This window comes from Pelophylax lessonae, assembly GCF_965119305.1.
Source record: "Pelophylax lessonae genome assembly, chromosome: 1".
In the NCBI taxonomy this organism is placed as follows: domain Eukaryota; kingdom Metazoa; phylum Chordata; class Amphibia; order Anura; family Ranidae; genus Pelophylax; species Pelophylax lessonae.
The window spans coordinates 162,367,361-162,384,714 of NC_138768.1; the positions used below are offsets into that span (position 1 = coordinate 162,367,361).

General features: G+C 43.1%; 1 protein-coding gene across 1 annotated transcript in view; it reads right to left on the reverse strand.

Moving 5' to 3' along the window:
• The window catches only part of SKIC3 (SKI3 subunit of superkiller complex), a 249,004-nt gene that overhangs the window by 178,603 nt on the left and 53,047 nt on the right, over nt 1-17,354 (reverse strand). Inside the window, exons 8-11 of the mRNA XM_082272834.1 lie at nt 15,878-15,986; nt 5,370-5,510; nt 4,142-4,243; nt 3,907-4,037 (exon numbers count right to left, since the gene is read on the reverse strand). Of these exons, the coding sequence (XP_082128960.1) occupies nt 3,907-4,037; nt 4,142-4,243; nt 5,370-5,510; nt 15,878-15,986 (483 nt within the window). The remainder of the gene's footprint in view (nt 1-3,906; nt 4,038-4,141; nt 4,244-5,369; nt 5,511-15,877; nt 15,987-17,354) is intronic.

The following is a 17,354-nucleotide window of genomic DNA, read 5'->3' on the forward strand; positions in this document are numbered from 1 at the left end:
TTGTAGACAAGAAATGGATCGCTGGTATGTAATTTATATTTTTATCTCCCTCTAGCTTAAAGTAAGGGTATCACCTGGGCATTTCAAACTGAGTATATTATGGGAAAAAAACATATACAGTATCTAACAAAATTGAGTACACCCCTCACATTTTTGTAAATATTTTATTATATCTTTTCATGTGACAACACTGAAGAAATGACACTTTGCTACAATGTAAAGTAGTGAGTGTACAGCTCACTACTACTTTGTTGCCAGTGGTTTAGACATTAATGGCTGTGTGTTGAGTTATTTTGAGGGGACAGCAAATGTAAGGGTCCTTTCACACGGCCGCTCCGTGTGTCCGCAAATCATCCAATCCGTTTGCGGATGATTTGCGGACATAATGTAAGTGAATGGCACTGCGGGTGTCAGCGGAATACCACCCGCTGACACCCGATTTTCCTCCATTCAGTTCTGTTCCGTTTTTACAAATGGAACAGAACCCATTTTTTCTTCCGTGTAAAACACGGAAAGGAAGGAAAATCGGATGTCAGCGGTGTTATCCGCTGACATCCGCAGTGCCATAGACTTACATTATGTCCGCATATCATCCGCAAACGGATGGGATGATATGCGGGCACACGGAGCGGATGACAGAAATGTCATCCGCTCCGTGGAAGAAAAAAAAAAAAAGTCCCGCAGCGGACCTTTCACACGGAGCGGCCGTGTGAAAGGAGCCTTATACAAGCTGTACACTCACTACTTTACATTGTAGCAAAGTGACATTTCTTCAGTGTTGTCACATGAAGAGATATAATAAAATATTTACAAAAATGTGAGGGGTGTACTCGCTTTTTTGAGATTGGCTCCTTTCACACGGAGCCGTGTGAAAGGTCCGCTGCGGGACTTTTTTTTTTTTTCCACGGAGCGGATGACATTTCTGTCATCCGCTCCGTGTGCCCGCATATCATCCCATCCGTTTGCGGATGATATGCGGACATAATGTATGTCTATGGCACTGCGGATGTCAGCGGATGACACCGCTGACATCCGATTTTCCTTCCTTTCCGTTTTTTACACGGATGGAAAAATGGGGTTCTGTTCCGTTCGTAAAAACGGAACAGAACTGAAAGGAGGAAAATCGGGTGTCAGCGGATGGTATTCCCCTGACACCCGCAGTGCCATTCACTTACATTATGTCCGCAAATCATCCGCAAACGGATTGGATGATTTGCGGACACACGGAGCGGCCGTGTGAAAGGACCCATACTGTATATAATGATTCCCCTCAGAAACATGCTTGCGAAAACTAACAGTAAATTCAAAGATCTAAACAACATGTATTTTCACGTTTGCAGCCATATTGGGATAACACTTATTTTATGTTTGTGCATGTTCTCATTAACAGAGCATAACTTAAATTAAAAATTGTGTGGCGGCAACAAGGTGAGGAGTACAAAGACAAGTGTGTCTTGTCTGCAGTCAAGCATGGTGGTGGGAGTGTCATGGTCTAGGGCTGCATGAGTGCTGCCGGCACTGAGGAGCTACAGTTCATTGAGGGAACCATGAATGCCAACATGTACTGTGACATACTGAAGCAGAGCATGATCCCCTCCCTTCGGAGACTGGGCTGCAGGGCAGTATTCCAACATGATAACGTCCCCAAACACACCTCCAAGATGACCACTGCCTTGGCTAAAGAAGCTAAAGGTGATGGACTGGCCAAGCATGTCTCCAGACCTAAACCCTATTGAGCATCTGTAGGGCATCCTCAAACAGAAGGTGGAAGAGCGCAAGGTCTCTGTAAGAGACATTCAGCTGGACCCAAACAGACGTTTCTGGGCATGCCCAGGCACACAGGAAGGAATTTGCGTATGCGCATGCGCGAACGCGCGTACGCAACGTGCGCACGTAATTGGCGCCAAACGGCCTATTTATACTAAGCGGTGACAGAAGCACATTGCTGAGTGGTCTTTCAGCTTGTTCCTGTTTACCTGTGCCCTGACCTGCTTCTGGATTACCTGTTATACCGACCTGGCTTGCCCTTGACTCTCCTTTGGATTCCTGCCTGCCTACCTGTGACCTCGGCTTGTGTCTGACCCTGCTTTTGCCTTATGCTTTTGTACCTCGCTGCCAGACTGTGTACCGACTTCGGCTTGTATCCTGACTCCGCTCCTGTCTCACGTTCCTGTACCCGTGCTGTCCGGCTGTTGACTCCTTGGCTTGTGTTCCGGCTTCGCTCCTGCCTTCTCATCCAGCATCACCGAGTTCCAGTTCCAGGTGTTCATCCAGTGATCCCCAGCCATTAGTCTTCTGTCAAGACACCACCTGCTATACTGGCCCTCGTGCCACTCTGTGTTCTACACCGCCTGTCATCTCTACCAGGGGTGTTGGACAGGAGGTGCAAGAGAAGCCCTCTCTACAGCTTGGTCTCCACCAGGTACATGATAGTCTCTAACATTCACCAGCTCCGTGATTTCGTTATGGAGGAGTGGAAGAGGACTCCAGTGGCAACCTGTGAAGTCTGGTGAACTCCATGCACAAGAGGCCTAAAGCAGTGCTGGAAAATAATGGTGGCCACACAAAATATTGTCACTTTGGGCCCATGTTTGACATTTCCACTCAGGGGTGTACTCCCCTTTGTTGTCAACAGTTTAGACATGAATGGCTGTGTGTTGAGTTATTTTGAGGGGACAGCAAATTTACACTGTTAAACAAGCTGTACACTCACTACTTTACATTGTAGCAAAGTGTCATTTCTGCAGTGTTGTCACATGAAAAGATATAATAAAATATTTACAAAAATGTGAGGGTGTACTTACTTTTGTGAGATACTGTGTAAATATATATATATATATATATATACACACACACACTGTGGATAGGCGGTTCGTACAGGCATTGTAACGCACCTGTACGTTGCTGCCTTCTTGTGGGTTTAGGGCACGGGTCCTGATCTGCTCTGCTGTGATTAAACAAAGTAAGAGTCTGTCAGCAGATACCAACCAATGATTTATGGCTGGGACCTGCTGATTGGCTGGGTCTAATCACAGCCCAGAGCCCCATGTTGACAGTCAACACAGGGCTCTGTACAGAGAGAAGGATCTCTCTGTTTCTTATCCCTGTAAAGCAGGGGTAAGAAACAAAGACATCTTTAGTAAAAATCAGCACACATTACACATTGTTAGGCACACATTTAACCCCTTCCCTGCCAGTGTCATTAGTACAGTGACAGTGTATAATATTAGCACTGTATTAGTGTCACTGGTGATGTCAGTTAGCCAGTTCCCACAAAGTGTCAGATTTCCCGCCACACTATAACTAGTATTAAAAAAATTGCATTAGACAGTCTATACTATGGTTTGTAGACTAACTTTCACGCAAACCAAGTTTACGCCTATTTGGATTTTTTTTTTTACCAAAGACATGCAGCAGAATACATTTTGCCTAAATTAATGAAAAATTATTATTTTTTGTTTATAATGATAAAAAAAAACCCCAATGGTGATCTACCAAAAGAAAGGTTTATTTGTGTGAAAAAAATATATATCAATTTAATTTGGGCACATCGTTGCACGACTGCGCAATTGCCAATTAAAATAGCACAGTGCTGAATAACAAAATATGGCCTGGTCATGAAGGGGGTAAAACCTTCCAAAGCGCAAGTGGTTAAAAAGTAATTCTTAACTTTCCTATTCATGCTCTGTATAGCATACAATTTTCTACAATGAACAACTAATCAGATCTCATTTTCACTAATACGAACAAGAAGTGTGGGATGTAAAGAATAAAGAGCTTTGCGCTTAGGGGATCTAATAATTACATTCTAAACCTCATCTACATATCTGGCAAGGCCACAATGCCTCCAAAAGAGAATAAACAATGAGGTCTGCAGTGGGTTCATACCCAAAGTACTTTACCCACCTGCTCAAGAGTTTTCAGGATCTCTTCGGGATCACAGTATTCCAACATTGCTTCAGCTTTCAGCTGCAGAGTGATATTCTTATGTTCAGAGTCTCTGGGTGCTAAGTTATCATGAGACAAAGCCTTGATAACTGAATGTAGAAAGAAAAAAAAATTCAATTAGAAATAAAAACGCAAAAAAAAAAAAAAAAAATAGCACCAGTACTATAAAGTAGTATGCTAAAAACATATTTACCTTTTTCACAGGATAGAACAGCCTCTTCATATCTGTGCAATTTCTGCTGAGCCTGGGCCAGAAAGAACCATGCATGGGGGCATGAACTCACTTTATGTACTCCTACAAACCAAAATAAAGGAGGATATAGGCAGGATAGATTTACAGCACAAAGAAATGTTCACTGCATGCCCAAACCAGCTGAACATGCAAACATGTATTTAAAATGAGTCAGGGGATACAGAATAACTGATGAGAAGCTATCGTTTTTATCCAGGCATTTATTTTCTGCCGCTATATCTCCTTTTGAATTAAAAAAAAAAAAAAAAAGTCGACTTAGCCAGTGAAACTGCAGACGGGTGTGTTTTCCGGTTCACGCACCTCTTATTTACTGAGCCCAATGCAGCCTTTTCCGCTACAATGTCAAGTCATGTGACATGATCACCATGCAGTCCTAAGCAGAAGACAATTGTATTTGTCTGCATGAGATTATAAAAACTCAGCTAAACTAAGAGCCGGGTCACACTGAGGCGACACGACTTCGGGGGGCGACCTGTGAAGTTACGTGCATCGCGACTCCGGCGCGACTTGCAGGGACTTCACATAATGGAAGTCTATGCAAGTCGCTCCGAGGTCGCCCCAAAGTAGTACAGGACCCTTTTTCTAAGTCGGAGCAACTTGTGTCGCTCCTATTAGAACGGGTCCTGTACTACTCAATGGACCGCGACTTGTCAGGCTGACAAGTCGCCTGACAAGTCGCGGCAGTGTGAATGGGCTCTAAGTGGACTACTTCAGCATGTTTACAATGCTTGCTTGATAATATTTGCAGCTTACTGGCAGAATTTACTTGTCATCTGAAGATGCTTTTCGAAAAAAATAATATAAAAAAAAAAAAGCATTGTCAACAGAAATGACATTCTCCCTTTTATTGCTACCTTGTACTTTGTGAAGAGTTATTCTGTCGATCTAAAGATGGCAATAGATGGATAGAATTTTAAATGAAAATTCCTAGGAAAATTGGTACAAAAATTCTCAGAACATTTGTTTGTTGTTCAAAAGATTTATTTTGCTTTTAAACATTTGATTTTGAAATGAATGGACATACACACTGTTAGAAATTTCCATCCTGCTCCTGCACATTTTCTCATTACGACATCAGCTTAAATACATCCACAATATTTACATCACTGTTTCTACAAAGTTTATGGCTGATCTATAAATTAGGAAATGATATAAACATGAATTTTACCTTTACATAATTTCTCTACTGCCAGATCATACTTTTTATCATGCAGAGCTGTGATTCCCATTCCAATGAGGCCAGGTCCATTGTCATCATCCAACTGCACAAGCCTGTTGTAACACTGGATGGCTTCTTCGCTGATGTCTCCTGTGGCAAAGCAACATGTACAGTGATTATAATTTCTAGAATTATAATTTTTAAACCATTGCAACCTGTAACCCTTTTGCTGCCAGGTCCATACAGCGTAACTGTTGGAAAGGAGATGTGCGAGTGAAGCTGCTGGGGTGGGATGTCTGTTGGAGAGGAGATGGGGGAGTGAAGCTGCTGGAGAGGGATGTCTGTTGGAGAGGAGATGGGGGAGTGAAGCTGCTGGGGAGAGATGTCTGTTGGAGAGGAGATGAGGGAGTGAAGCTGCTGGGGAGGGATGTCTGTTGGAGAGGAGATGGGAGAGTGAAACTGTGGGGGAGAGATGTCTGTTGGAGAGGAGATGGGAGAGTGAAACTGCTGGGGAGTGATGTCTGTTGGAGAGGATATGGGAGAGTGAAACTGCTGGGGAGGGATGTCTATTGGAGAGGAGATGGGAGAGTGAAGCTGGGGGGGAGAGATGTCTGTTGGAGAGGAGATGGGAGAGTGAAGCTGCGGGGGAGAGATGTCTGTTGGAGAGGAGATGGGAGAGTGAAACTGCTGGGGAGTGATGTCTGTTGGAGAGGAGATGGGAGAGTGAAACTGCTGGGGAGGGATGTCTATTGGAGAGGAGATGAGGGAGTGAAACTGCGGGGGAGAGATGTCTGTTGGAGAGGAGATGGGAGAGTGAAACTGCTGGGGAGGGATGTCTATTGGAGAGGAAATGAGGGAGTGAAGCTGCGGGGGAGAGATGTCTGTTGGAGAGGAGATGGGAGAGTGAAACTGCTGGGGAGGGATGTCTATTGGAGAGGAGATGAGGGAGTGAAGCTGCGGGGGAGAGATGTCTGTTGGAGAGGAGATGGAAGAGTGAAGCTGTGGGGGAGAGATGTCTGTTGGAGAGGAGATGGGAGAGTGAAACTGCTGGGGAGGGATGTCTATTGGAGAGGAGATGAGGGAGGGAAGCTGCTGGAGAGGGATGTCTGTTGGAGAGGAGATGGGAGAGTGAAACTGCTGGGGAGGGATGTCTGTTGGAGAGGAGATGGGAGAGTGAAACTGCTGGGGAGGGATGTCTATTGGAGAGGAGATGAGGGAGTGAAGCTGCGGGGGAGAGATGTCTGTTGGAGAGGAGATGGGAGAGTGAAACTGCTGGGGAGGGATGTCTATTGGAGAGGAGATGAGGGAGTGAAGCTGCGGGGGAGAGATGTCTGTTGGAGAGGAGATGGGAGAGTGAAGCTGTGGGGGAGAGATGTCTGTTGGAGAGGAGATGGGAGAGTGAAACTGCTGGAGAAGGATGTCTATTGGAGAGGAGATGAGGGAGTGAAGCTGCTGGAGAGGGATGTCTGTTGGAGAGGAGATGGGAGAGTGAAACTGCTGGGGAGGGATGTCTGTTGGAGAGGAGATAGGAGAGTGAAACTGCTGGGGAGGGATGTCTATTGGAGAGGAGATGGGAGAGTGAAGCTGCTGGAGAGGGATGTCTGTTGGAGAGGAGATGGGAGAGTGAAACTGCTGGGGAGAGTGAAGCTGCTGGGGAGGGATGTCTGTTGGAGAGGAGATGGGAGAGTGAAGCTGCTGGAGAGGGATGTCTGTTGGAGAGGAGATGGGAGAGTGAAACTGCTGGGGAGAGTGAAGCTGCTGGGGAGGGATGTCTGTTGGAGAGGAGATGGGAGAGTGAAGCTGCTGGGGAGGGATGTCTGTTGGAGAGGAGATGGGAGAGTGAAGCTGCTGGAGAGGGATGTCTGTTAGTGTGTGGAATCAGATTAGGAGTAACGTTTTTGACCAGGGGTGTCTATGCGGAAGCCAGGGAGGGTTGCTAGGAAGGTGGAGGTGCAGATGAAAAGTGGCCATGGTATGATGTTGGTCAACCTGAGGTGTCAGGAATGGCCTAGGAGGTATGCAAGGTGGGGGGGGGGGGAGTGGCGGATGACTGGCAGCTGCAGAGTCAGGGGCAGAGCGATAAATTATGCCAGCTGCAGAGCTCAGGGGCTGGCTGCAGCCCAGGAACCTGGTGATCTACACTGCCAGCTGCTTCTGAGTGATATGTGTGCAGGCAGGGACAGGTGCAGGTTGTAGGTGTTCTGATTGGGAGGGTTGTGTGGTGGGACAGGTGAGTTAGTGGGGCTTGGAGAGATGTTGGGAGGTATTTGTGTGAGGGGGGTGGTAATGGTTAGGAGAAGGGGTGATTGTATAGGGGAGCCAGGCTGACTTTTTCTAGGAGGACCGTATGAAGTTTGAGTTTGAAGTCTGCAAGTTTGTAGTTTATGCTGGGGCAGTGTGCTGACATTTTGCCTCTTGGGGACCGAGGCATCGTGTTAGGTGTGCATCGGTTTCTTTTCCTAGAATGGCAAAATGGAACTAGGACTTTTTTTTTTTTTAACATTAAGGATAAGGATTATCCATAGTGTACATTTAACTTGTACTGCTAATTTTAGTGGTCTGCACACCCGGAATTAAATAATATCTGATGAGCTTTAACTGTAGAAATAGACATGAGGCAATAATTTTAAATGGTCCAATGCTATGATATTTTTTCACTCTATGACTGGTAAGTAGCTGGCAGTCCGCAAGAAGGCAGAACATAATTTAAGACTAACTATCCATTTTTGTGTCTGAACTGTCTGTAAATACTAGTAGTACTGCACAACGCTATACAGTATCACTTTGTACACCATGTTCTCTGAGCGAGTGCTAAATTACATGCACTTGCATATCATCATCTGTGCATATGCTCCTATTTTAAAACCCTATTACAACAACAACCATCAGTATATAGGTCACATTGAAGAATACTGAGGATGATTATACATGAAAAGAACTATAGGAAAGGAAAGCTGAGAAGTTACTTACAGCCATGAATCAGGTTACAGCTGTCATTTTTTAGTCCAATTACTGTATTGTTCAAAGTAATTTTTTTCTTCTTTTTCTACCTCTGCTAACTGTTTCTCCCAGACATTTTCACTAAGAAATGAACACTTAGGAGAACAAATGGGAGAAGCCCCAGCACAGATCTTTTATTTACTGTGCTTAAAAGACTCAACCTTTTTTCTAGGTATTTTAGATGTACAGTATGTTTAAAAGCATGCTGGGGGTGCAGAGTTTGTTAATACAAGACAGAAAAGATCATGTACACTGCTCAAAAAAAATTAAAGGAACACTTTGAAAACCAAACAGATCTCAATGGGGAAAAATATCACGCTGGATATCTATACTGATATGGACTGGGTAATGAGTTAGGATAGAAAGGATGCCACATCATTTGTTTGAAATGAAAAATTATCAACCTACAGAGGGCTGAATTCAAAGACACCCTGAAAGTCAAAGTGAAAAAATGATGCAGCAGGCTAGTCCATTTTGCAGAAATTTCATTGCAGCAACTCAAAATGGCACTCAGTAATTTGTATGGCCCCCATGTGCTTGTATGCAAGACTGACAATGTCGGGGCATGCTCCGAATGAGAGGATGGATGGTGTCCTGGGGTATTTTCTTCCAGATCTAGGCCAGGGCATCACTGAGCTCCTTTACAGTCTGAGGTGCAACCTGGTGGTGTCGGATGGACCGAAACATAACGTCCCAGAGGTGTTCTATTGGCTTTTGTGGGCCATTCAATTGTATCAATTTCTTCATCCTCCAGGAACTGGCTGAAAACTTTCACCACATGAGGTCAGGCATTGTCATGTACCAGGAGGAACCCAGGACCAACTGAATCAGCATAGTGTTTGACAAGGGTATTATCCCGATACCTAATGTCAGTCAGGGTGCCATTGTCTAGCCTGTAGAGGTCTGTGCATCCCTCCATGGTTATGCCTCCCCAGACTATCACTGACCCACCACCAAACCGGTCATGCTGAATGATGTTACAGGCAGCATAACGTTCTCCCCGCCTTCTCCAGACCCTTTCACGTCTGTCACATGTGCTCAGGGTGAAGCTGCTCTCATCTGTAAAAAGCAGAGAGCGCCAGCGGCGGACCTCCAAATTCTGGTGTTCAATGGCAAATGCCAATCAAGCTCCAAAGTGCCAGGCAGTGAGCACAGGGCCCACTAGAGGATGTCGGGCCTTCAGGCCACCCTCATGAAGTCTGTTTATGATTGTTTGGTCACATGTTTGGAGACATTCACACCAGTGGCCTTCTGGAGGACATTTTGTAGGGCTCTGGCAGTGCTCATCCTGTTCGTCCTTACACAAAGGAGCAGATACCGGTCCTGCTGATGGGTTAAGGACCTTCTATTGCCCTGTCCAACTCTCCTAGTGTTATTGCCTGTCTCCTGGAATCTCCCCCATGCTCTTGAGACTGTGCTGGGACTGGGAGACACAGCAAACCTTCTCCTTCTGGCAAGGGCGCATGTTGATGTGCCATCCTTGAGGAGTTGGACTGCCTGTGCAAATTCTGTAGGGTCCAGATATCGCCTCATGCTACCAGTAGTGACACTGACCCTAGGCAACTGCAAAACTAGTGAAAAACAGTCAGAAAAGATGAGTAGGGTAAAAAAAATGTGAGTGGCCTCCACCTGTAAAACTTTGCTCTTTTGGAGGTCATTTCATTGTTGCCCATCTAGTGCACCTGTAAATTTCATTAACACCAAAGCAGCTGAAACTGATTAACAACCCCTCTGCTACTTAACTGACCAAATCAATATCCCAGGAGTTTAACTTGATGCTATACTCTGAATAAAAAGTCTTCCTTTAATTTTTTTGAGCAGTGGAGTTAATGATAAACCTGCCCAGTTACACCATTTCCCCCTTCACATCTTTCTATATGGTGTATTGCATTAACATTATGTCCTGCATTTAAGCGTGTTGCAATAAAGCCAAACATTATCTTTTTGTAATTTTTAAATAGTTTGTTTGGATCAAACAAACTATTTCTTTCACTAACACATGTAGACCACATGTACAGCATTGTATGAACTGTATATAGCCACAGTGCATGTTCTGGCAGCAGAATGGAGACTTCCCTTCCCAGAACAAAATCAAGTCGGGCTGAGCGCTGCTCAGTCATTCACACGAAGATTTGGATTGTCCAAATGAATACAAAGCTTCCTCTGATTGGCTGAAGCTGACAGGTGAGGGGGACAATATCATGATCTCCGTCTTCGCTAATCAAAGTAAGCTTTGTAATAATTCAAAAAATACAAAGCTTCCTGTGAATGGCTGAGCAGCACTCTACCAAATTCTATTTTGTTCCAGAAACACAGTGCTGTAAACTGTATTTAGCTGAAGCTACATACAGTTCACACAGCTCTGCCAGCCATCGCATGTGTTAGTGAAAGAAATAGTTAATTTGGACCAGCTTCGTCCAAACTATTTAAAAAGTTTAAATACTGTTTTAAATGTTTAATGTTTAAGTTTAAATACTATTTAAATGTTTAATAAAAAATGAAGTTAGGCTTTAAGGCAGCTCAGGCCTTTAGGGCTAGAATCACACTGATGCAGTGCGATTTTGATCTGATTTTCATTGCGCATTTCAAGTGCAGTTGCAGTGTGACTTCATGCGATTCTGATGCAATTTTGTCATGATTTGGATACAGCGGCGATTTCTGTGCTGGGGAAGAAACCCTGTTAGAATTGTATAACAATAGGACAGTTAAGAGATTTGAAAGTGTTTCCATTGAAGTCTATAGACCACAGAATAGTTTAGTATCACACCAAAGAAACACAGGATCCTTTCCCAAAGTTGGATAGCACCTGTGCTGCATTGGAACCAATATTATTTCCCTTGTCATGACATTGTGTGTTCTGATTTATATCCTAAATTATATCAGTGTGAACCAGGGCTTAATGGGCTGTCATCACACAAGAACAGGCAAAAGAAAAACATACCTGATTCTTCAATGGTATTGCATTACTATGCACTGTGGTGTACTGCAATGCATGTGCACTGCCTTTGTGCGTTATGGTGTTATTGAAATGAATGGCACCGTACTGCACAGGTGCAATATCAGCAAATGACCTAGAAAATGGATTTTCTCACAATATTGGCTCTATTTCAAAGGCCAACACTGTTCAAATATAGAATGGATGAAAAACAATTGATGTTGCCCACTCAACACACCTAACCACTTCACTTCCAATAGTAGAGAAAAACAAATATGTGTGTGTCCTTCACTGCCTCCCTACATTTATACAGTTTGACAAATAACAGAGAAAAAAAAATAGATGAGGCAGAAGCTGCATCATGAAAACAGATTAAGGCTGGGTACACATTGGCGGAAAATGGTCAGTTTGGTAGGAACCAGCCGACTTGGTGTCATTTTCCCAGTTGGGAACACAGACAGCAGTTAAAAAAAACTGCCAAATTTTCTAACTTTTCCACAGCTTTTTCATCATATTTTATGATCACAAACATGACATCTTAGACAAAAAAACAACCCAAGAATGAAAACTGTGCTGATATGAATATGTATGCTCTATGCATACCCATTCCAGGTCAAGACTCGATCAGTACAAAGCTATTTGCAGTACCAGAGGACTGTCCTAAAACATATTTTCTCTCTGCACATTTCCTTTCATACTTTTAGTGTTTATTGTGCAAGAAGCACATGGAAAGCTAGTCCAGATGTAAATGTGTGTTATTTGCACCACTGCATGTGCACAAAGCTGGCCCAATCCGACCTAATTTTGCTGCTGCTGTGGTTAGAGAGGAATAAACTGTATTTACATGAGTCCCAATGAGGAACAAGAGAGAGAGAGACAGAGACAGGGAGAGAGACAGAGAGATCGAGACAGAGAGAGAGAGAGACAGAGACAGGGACAGAGAGACAGAGACAGGGACAGAGAGACAGAGAGAGAGAGAGAGACAGAGAGAGAGACAGAGAGACAGAGACAGAGAGAGACAAAGACAGAGAGACAGAGAGAGAGAGACAGAGAGAGAGAGACAGACAGAGAGAGAGACAGACAGAGAGAGAGAGAGACAGAGAGAGAGACAGAGAGAGAGAGACAGAGAGAGAGAGACAGAGACAGAGACAGAGACAGAGATCGAGAGAGAGAGAGAGAGAGAGAGAGAGAGAGAGAGAGAGAGACAGAGATCGAGAGAGAGAGAGAGAGAGAGAGACAGAGACAGAGAGAGAGACTATGCAGTGGAAAGTTTTTAATTAAAAAAACAAATGTTTTTGGAGCATGGAACAACATTCAAAACCATAGCAGAGAGGAACCTAATCGTATAATGAATTCCAGCTAGGATAGGATTTATTTTTATACGAGTCTTCGCAGTGCAATTTGAGCCCATTCATTTTGTATGGGCTCTATTCACACCGAACCGTACAAAAAAAGTGCAGGCATTACAGCCATGCAATCCGATTCTTGCAATCACTGCTTTTGTGATCTCTTTTGGGGTGTCATTGATTTAACAATGACACTGGTGGCAGATTGCATGAACTGAGTGCAATTTCAGTGCGGTGCGGGAAATGCTCAGGGTTCGCTGTGTTTCCCGCACCGCATATATGCGAACTGAGTATTAATGTCTGGAAGGACTAATTGCCTATACAAAAAAAAAAAAAACTGCTTTTGAGATTACCTTTACAAATAGACAGGGGAAGAAAGGCTGTTATTACATTTTACACTGAAACCAACTGCAAGCATAGAGACAGATTTATATAAAGGTATGCTACCAGTGTTAATTTTGACGTCAAATAACGATTTAGTTGTAGTCAGTCTTTTGACTAAAATGCCGTTTTAGTTGTATTTTAGTCATCTGAATTGTTTTAGTTTTAGTAATCTCTGTTACATTTTAGCCAACTAAAATCAAATGGGTTTATTTAAATTGCAATAAATTATTTAAGAAATTCTGTAGAATTACCAAACTCATTATATACTCCTGGAGTAAAAATCTAATAATGTAGTGGTAATGGGTAATTAAATGGGAGTGAGGGAGTACACAAGGCAGAGAACTGTTCTGGGGAGGCTGTTATTTTACACAGCATTGATACCTTGCTGGGAGGGGAAACACTCACCATGTGCTTTGCAGGGCATGGTTCCAGAACCCCCAGGCAGACAGAGGGAGTCTGTGTCTCTTAGCCAATACAGCTCGACAGGGGGCTGGGGCTTTAACTGACAGACAGTGTTCAGAGGAAAGCGGAAGTTCAGGAGGGTAAACGTCCCTCTCTCACATTTTTTGCTCCGTTTTCATTTGATGACAAAAACTGGAATTGATTTTAATCAATTGACTAAATTTGAATTTTATTTTTGTTTAGTTTTTGTCACTAAAAACATGCAGCTGGCAAAAATGACGACGAGAATATTTTCTTCAACGAAATTAACACTGGTATCTGATCAATTAGTCAAGCATTTGCCAGAAATTTGTTGCTTGGATCTCATCTCAAGTTTTTCCATATTTACAGAACATTTTCACCTGGAGTGAGTCAAGATTGTTGCCACTTAATGCACAGCTGGAACCATTCAAAAGTCTTAGCAACATACATTGTATTTATAGCAGGGCTAATGTTGAAGCCGCCATATAGAGGACCCACTACATTCACTCCCATAAAATGATTGAAAATCACTCCTTTGCCACATCCGTATATTCTGATTGCAAAGCAAAACAAACCCCAAAATTTGGAATTTATAGGCAACTTGAACCACAATGAATTATATAAAAATATATATATATTTAATTATACATAGAAAAAATAAAAATACTTTTCTACATGAATAGACACAATTAAAAACATATATTCACGTCTGAACAGAGTTGAGACCCAACATGGTCAATTACTGCGAATTTTCATTTGATGCGTCAACAAGTTTCAGAGATTTGCTTCCTCAGGACACACAGAAATATAACACAGGATAAAACAGGCCACACTTTCTAGATTTAAACATACTGTATTTTTCTGAGTGTCGATTTGTTACATATACATAATATCATGCATCATAGAAGATGCACTCAGTTACGTATTTGTATTAATACTAATACATAACTAAGTGCATCTTCTATGACAGGGCTTCCCAAACTTATTTGGGCCGAGACCCACTTCTGAATACAGTTATTTTTCGGGACCCTCTTGCTTGTAATTGAATATTTTAAAGCGCTACAGAATTTGTTGACGCTATATAAATGCAAACAAAAATAATAATGCATATTTTAAAGGGAGGGAGATGTTAAATTAAAAATATAAAATTTACTACTTTTCAATTTATTATTGAATACACTTGCCAGATGTTCTAAGTGAGGGGGGAGAAACCGGTGGTATGTGTGGCATATAAGCAGAGTTGTAAGTAATCAGCACCCTCAGACAGTATAAGGTAGGCAGAGGACAGAAATCAACCACCCCAGGACAATGATCAGCAGGCTATATGGCCCTCACCCTCCTTCCTCTTCCAGCGGTCCACAGTGAAAGTGAAGCCCCTGTTTGCCCTCTCTAGGGCCCAGCACACCTCACCCACAGTCTGCATGATGAGGAGCTCTATGCTGGTCTTGGTGTCCTGGCTCTTCTCTTTCAGATCCTCTACTGGGGTCACAGAAGCTGCCATGAACTCCTGACACCGCGGGGCCACCTGGTCTCCTATGACACCGAGACTGCTGTCTTTGCCCGCTATAGCTGAGAGAATCCCACCAATGCCACCAGCAGGACCGAGGAGCTGGCTCTGCACCCCATGAACATATCCTACATAACAGCCCACATATCCACTCACTGATGCAAGTATCTTTGTGGGAAACGCAGACCAGCCTCCGCAAACTGCGTGGGCGGGGTCCTGAATCCATCGCAATTTGACTACTCAGGCTCCCTTTAATTTGTGCGGGTTCGCACAGCACAATTTAATCGGGCCCATTCTGTGATTTCCGGCTCAGGCGACCCACTCAAACACAGCTCGTGACCCACCAGTGGGTCCCGACCCACAGTTTGGGAACTCATGTTCTATGATATATGGATAATGTATGATATTATGTATATGTAACAAATTGAAACTTTGAAATATACTGTATTTTTCTATCTGGAAATGGGGGCTGTTTTATCCCGTGTTATCCTTCTGTGTGTCCTGAGGAAGCAAATCTGTGAAATGCGTTTATGCACAGGGGCTCACGTTTCAACCACCATCAAATGGAAATTTGCAGTAATTGGCTACGTTGGCCCGAACTTTGTTCAGATGTGAATATATGTTTTTAATTGTGTCTATTTGTGTAAAAAAGTATTTTATGTATAATAAAATATAGGTTTTTTATAATTCATTGCGGTCCAAGTTGCCTATAAAATCCAAATTTTGGGGTTTGTTTTGCTTTACATTCACTCCCAATTATACACCACTGCACACATTTGATATCCTAAAAATCTAAATTTTGGACTAATATTGCATTTATCATTTACACCCATGGAACAGTTATGCTATAGCCCTTTATTGTCTTCACAGCAGAAAGTGGGACCATCTGGGAACCAAAAGGAACAATCAAAGGTTTGCTTACCAGACTTAATGAGATGCAAACTAAGCACTTCCAGAGGATAGGGGAGGGTAGGGTAGGCTGCTGTCATGTTGTTACATATCTCTTTTAACTTGGCTTCTTCATGTGGCAGCTGGTTAAAAAAACAAAACAAAAGAAAAAAAAATATAAAAAAACTTCACATTATTACCACTGCAAGACTTAAAGTTTTTGTAAACTTCAGACATGAAAGCTCTACTCCCTAAGCTCTGCAGTGTGTAACTTCAGCTCTCCGCCCTCTGTTTTAGGACAGCTCAGACAAGCTTTAAAAATTCAGAACTTTTGAATAGATGTAGAGAAAAGAAGACTGATAAACAAGTACAACTTATGTAGGAGGATTTGTTCATCTCTGTCTATCATCTGAGACCGGTCACTTCACTGGGTATATGTGAGGGTTTACAACCACTTTAAGCCTTTACAGGTATAAAGTATGAGCCAAATATGGATTGTTTACACCCAATTTGTTGATTATCAAATGAATGAAATACAAATGACTTTCCTCCAAATTGTTACATGCATACTTATTGTCCATATCAGTGGTGCCTGGCACGCAGCCCACCACCTATAAGGTACCAGAAAGCAGCCGGATGGCAGTGGAGTGAAGATACACTGAGCAACAATGCAGAAAGGAGGGGAGGAGAGGTGGGATATGTGGAGATGTTAAGTAACCCTGCCACTGACGATCTCCTGGGGGAGGGGGGAGGAGTATAAGCAGCACTGCAACAAACCACCATTGAAGGTTGTAATGTAAGGGGGAGAATATTAGTATTGCACTGGCACCATCGGTGGGGGTATTAATGCACCCCTGACACTGCCGCTAGGGTTTTGACTGTGGCCACTGTCACCAACACTAGGGATATTGATTGTGGCCGCTGACACCAATGCTGGGGGTTACAATTACTGCTAATGATGAGGCTTATTTAACCACTTAAGGACCAAGCCTATTTCTGACACATGTTGTTTACAAGTTAAAATCCTTATTTTTTGCTTGAAAATTACTTAGATTCCCAAACAGTAGCATATATATATATATATATATATATATATTTAGCAAAGACCCTGGAGAATAAAATGGTGGTCGTTGCAATATTTTATGTCCCTTCCTGCTCCTTATAACGGCCGAGTGTCAGCGTCTGATTATTTTTACTGAAGAGTTAATCGCTGGCTGTAAAACATGATAGCAAAACCATGGCTACTTGTTTTAACCACTTTCTGACTGGATGCGTTTCTACGTTCAGCAGTCAGCATGTGGTTAAAGCGGAGTTCAGGCCACAAAAAAATTTCAATAAACATACCCCCGGGACAGACAGGGCTAGTACATTCCACAATATGTAGCCTCTGTACTGTCCCGGTTCGCACTTACCTGCAAGAAAAAATACTCACTTTTAAAATTTCTTCTCCAGCGTTGCCATCTCTTTTGTGGGCAGCTGAAGCCAGTGCGATCCTCTTCTGCGTCCTCTTC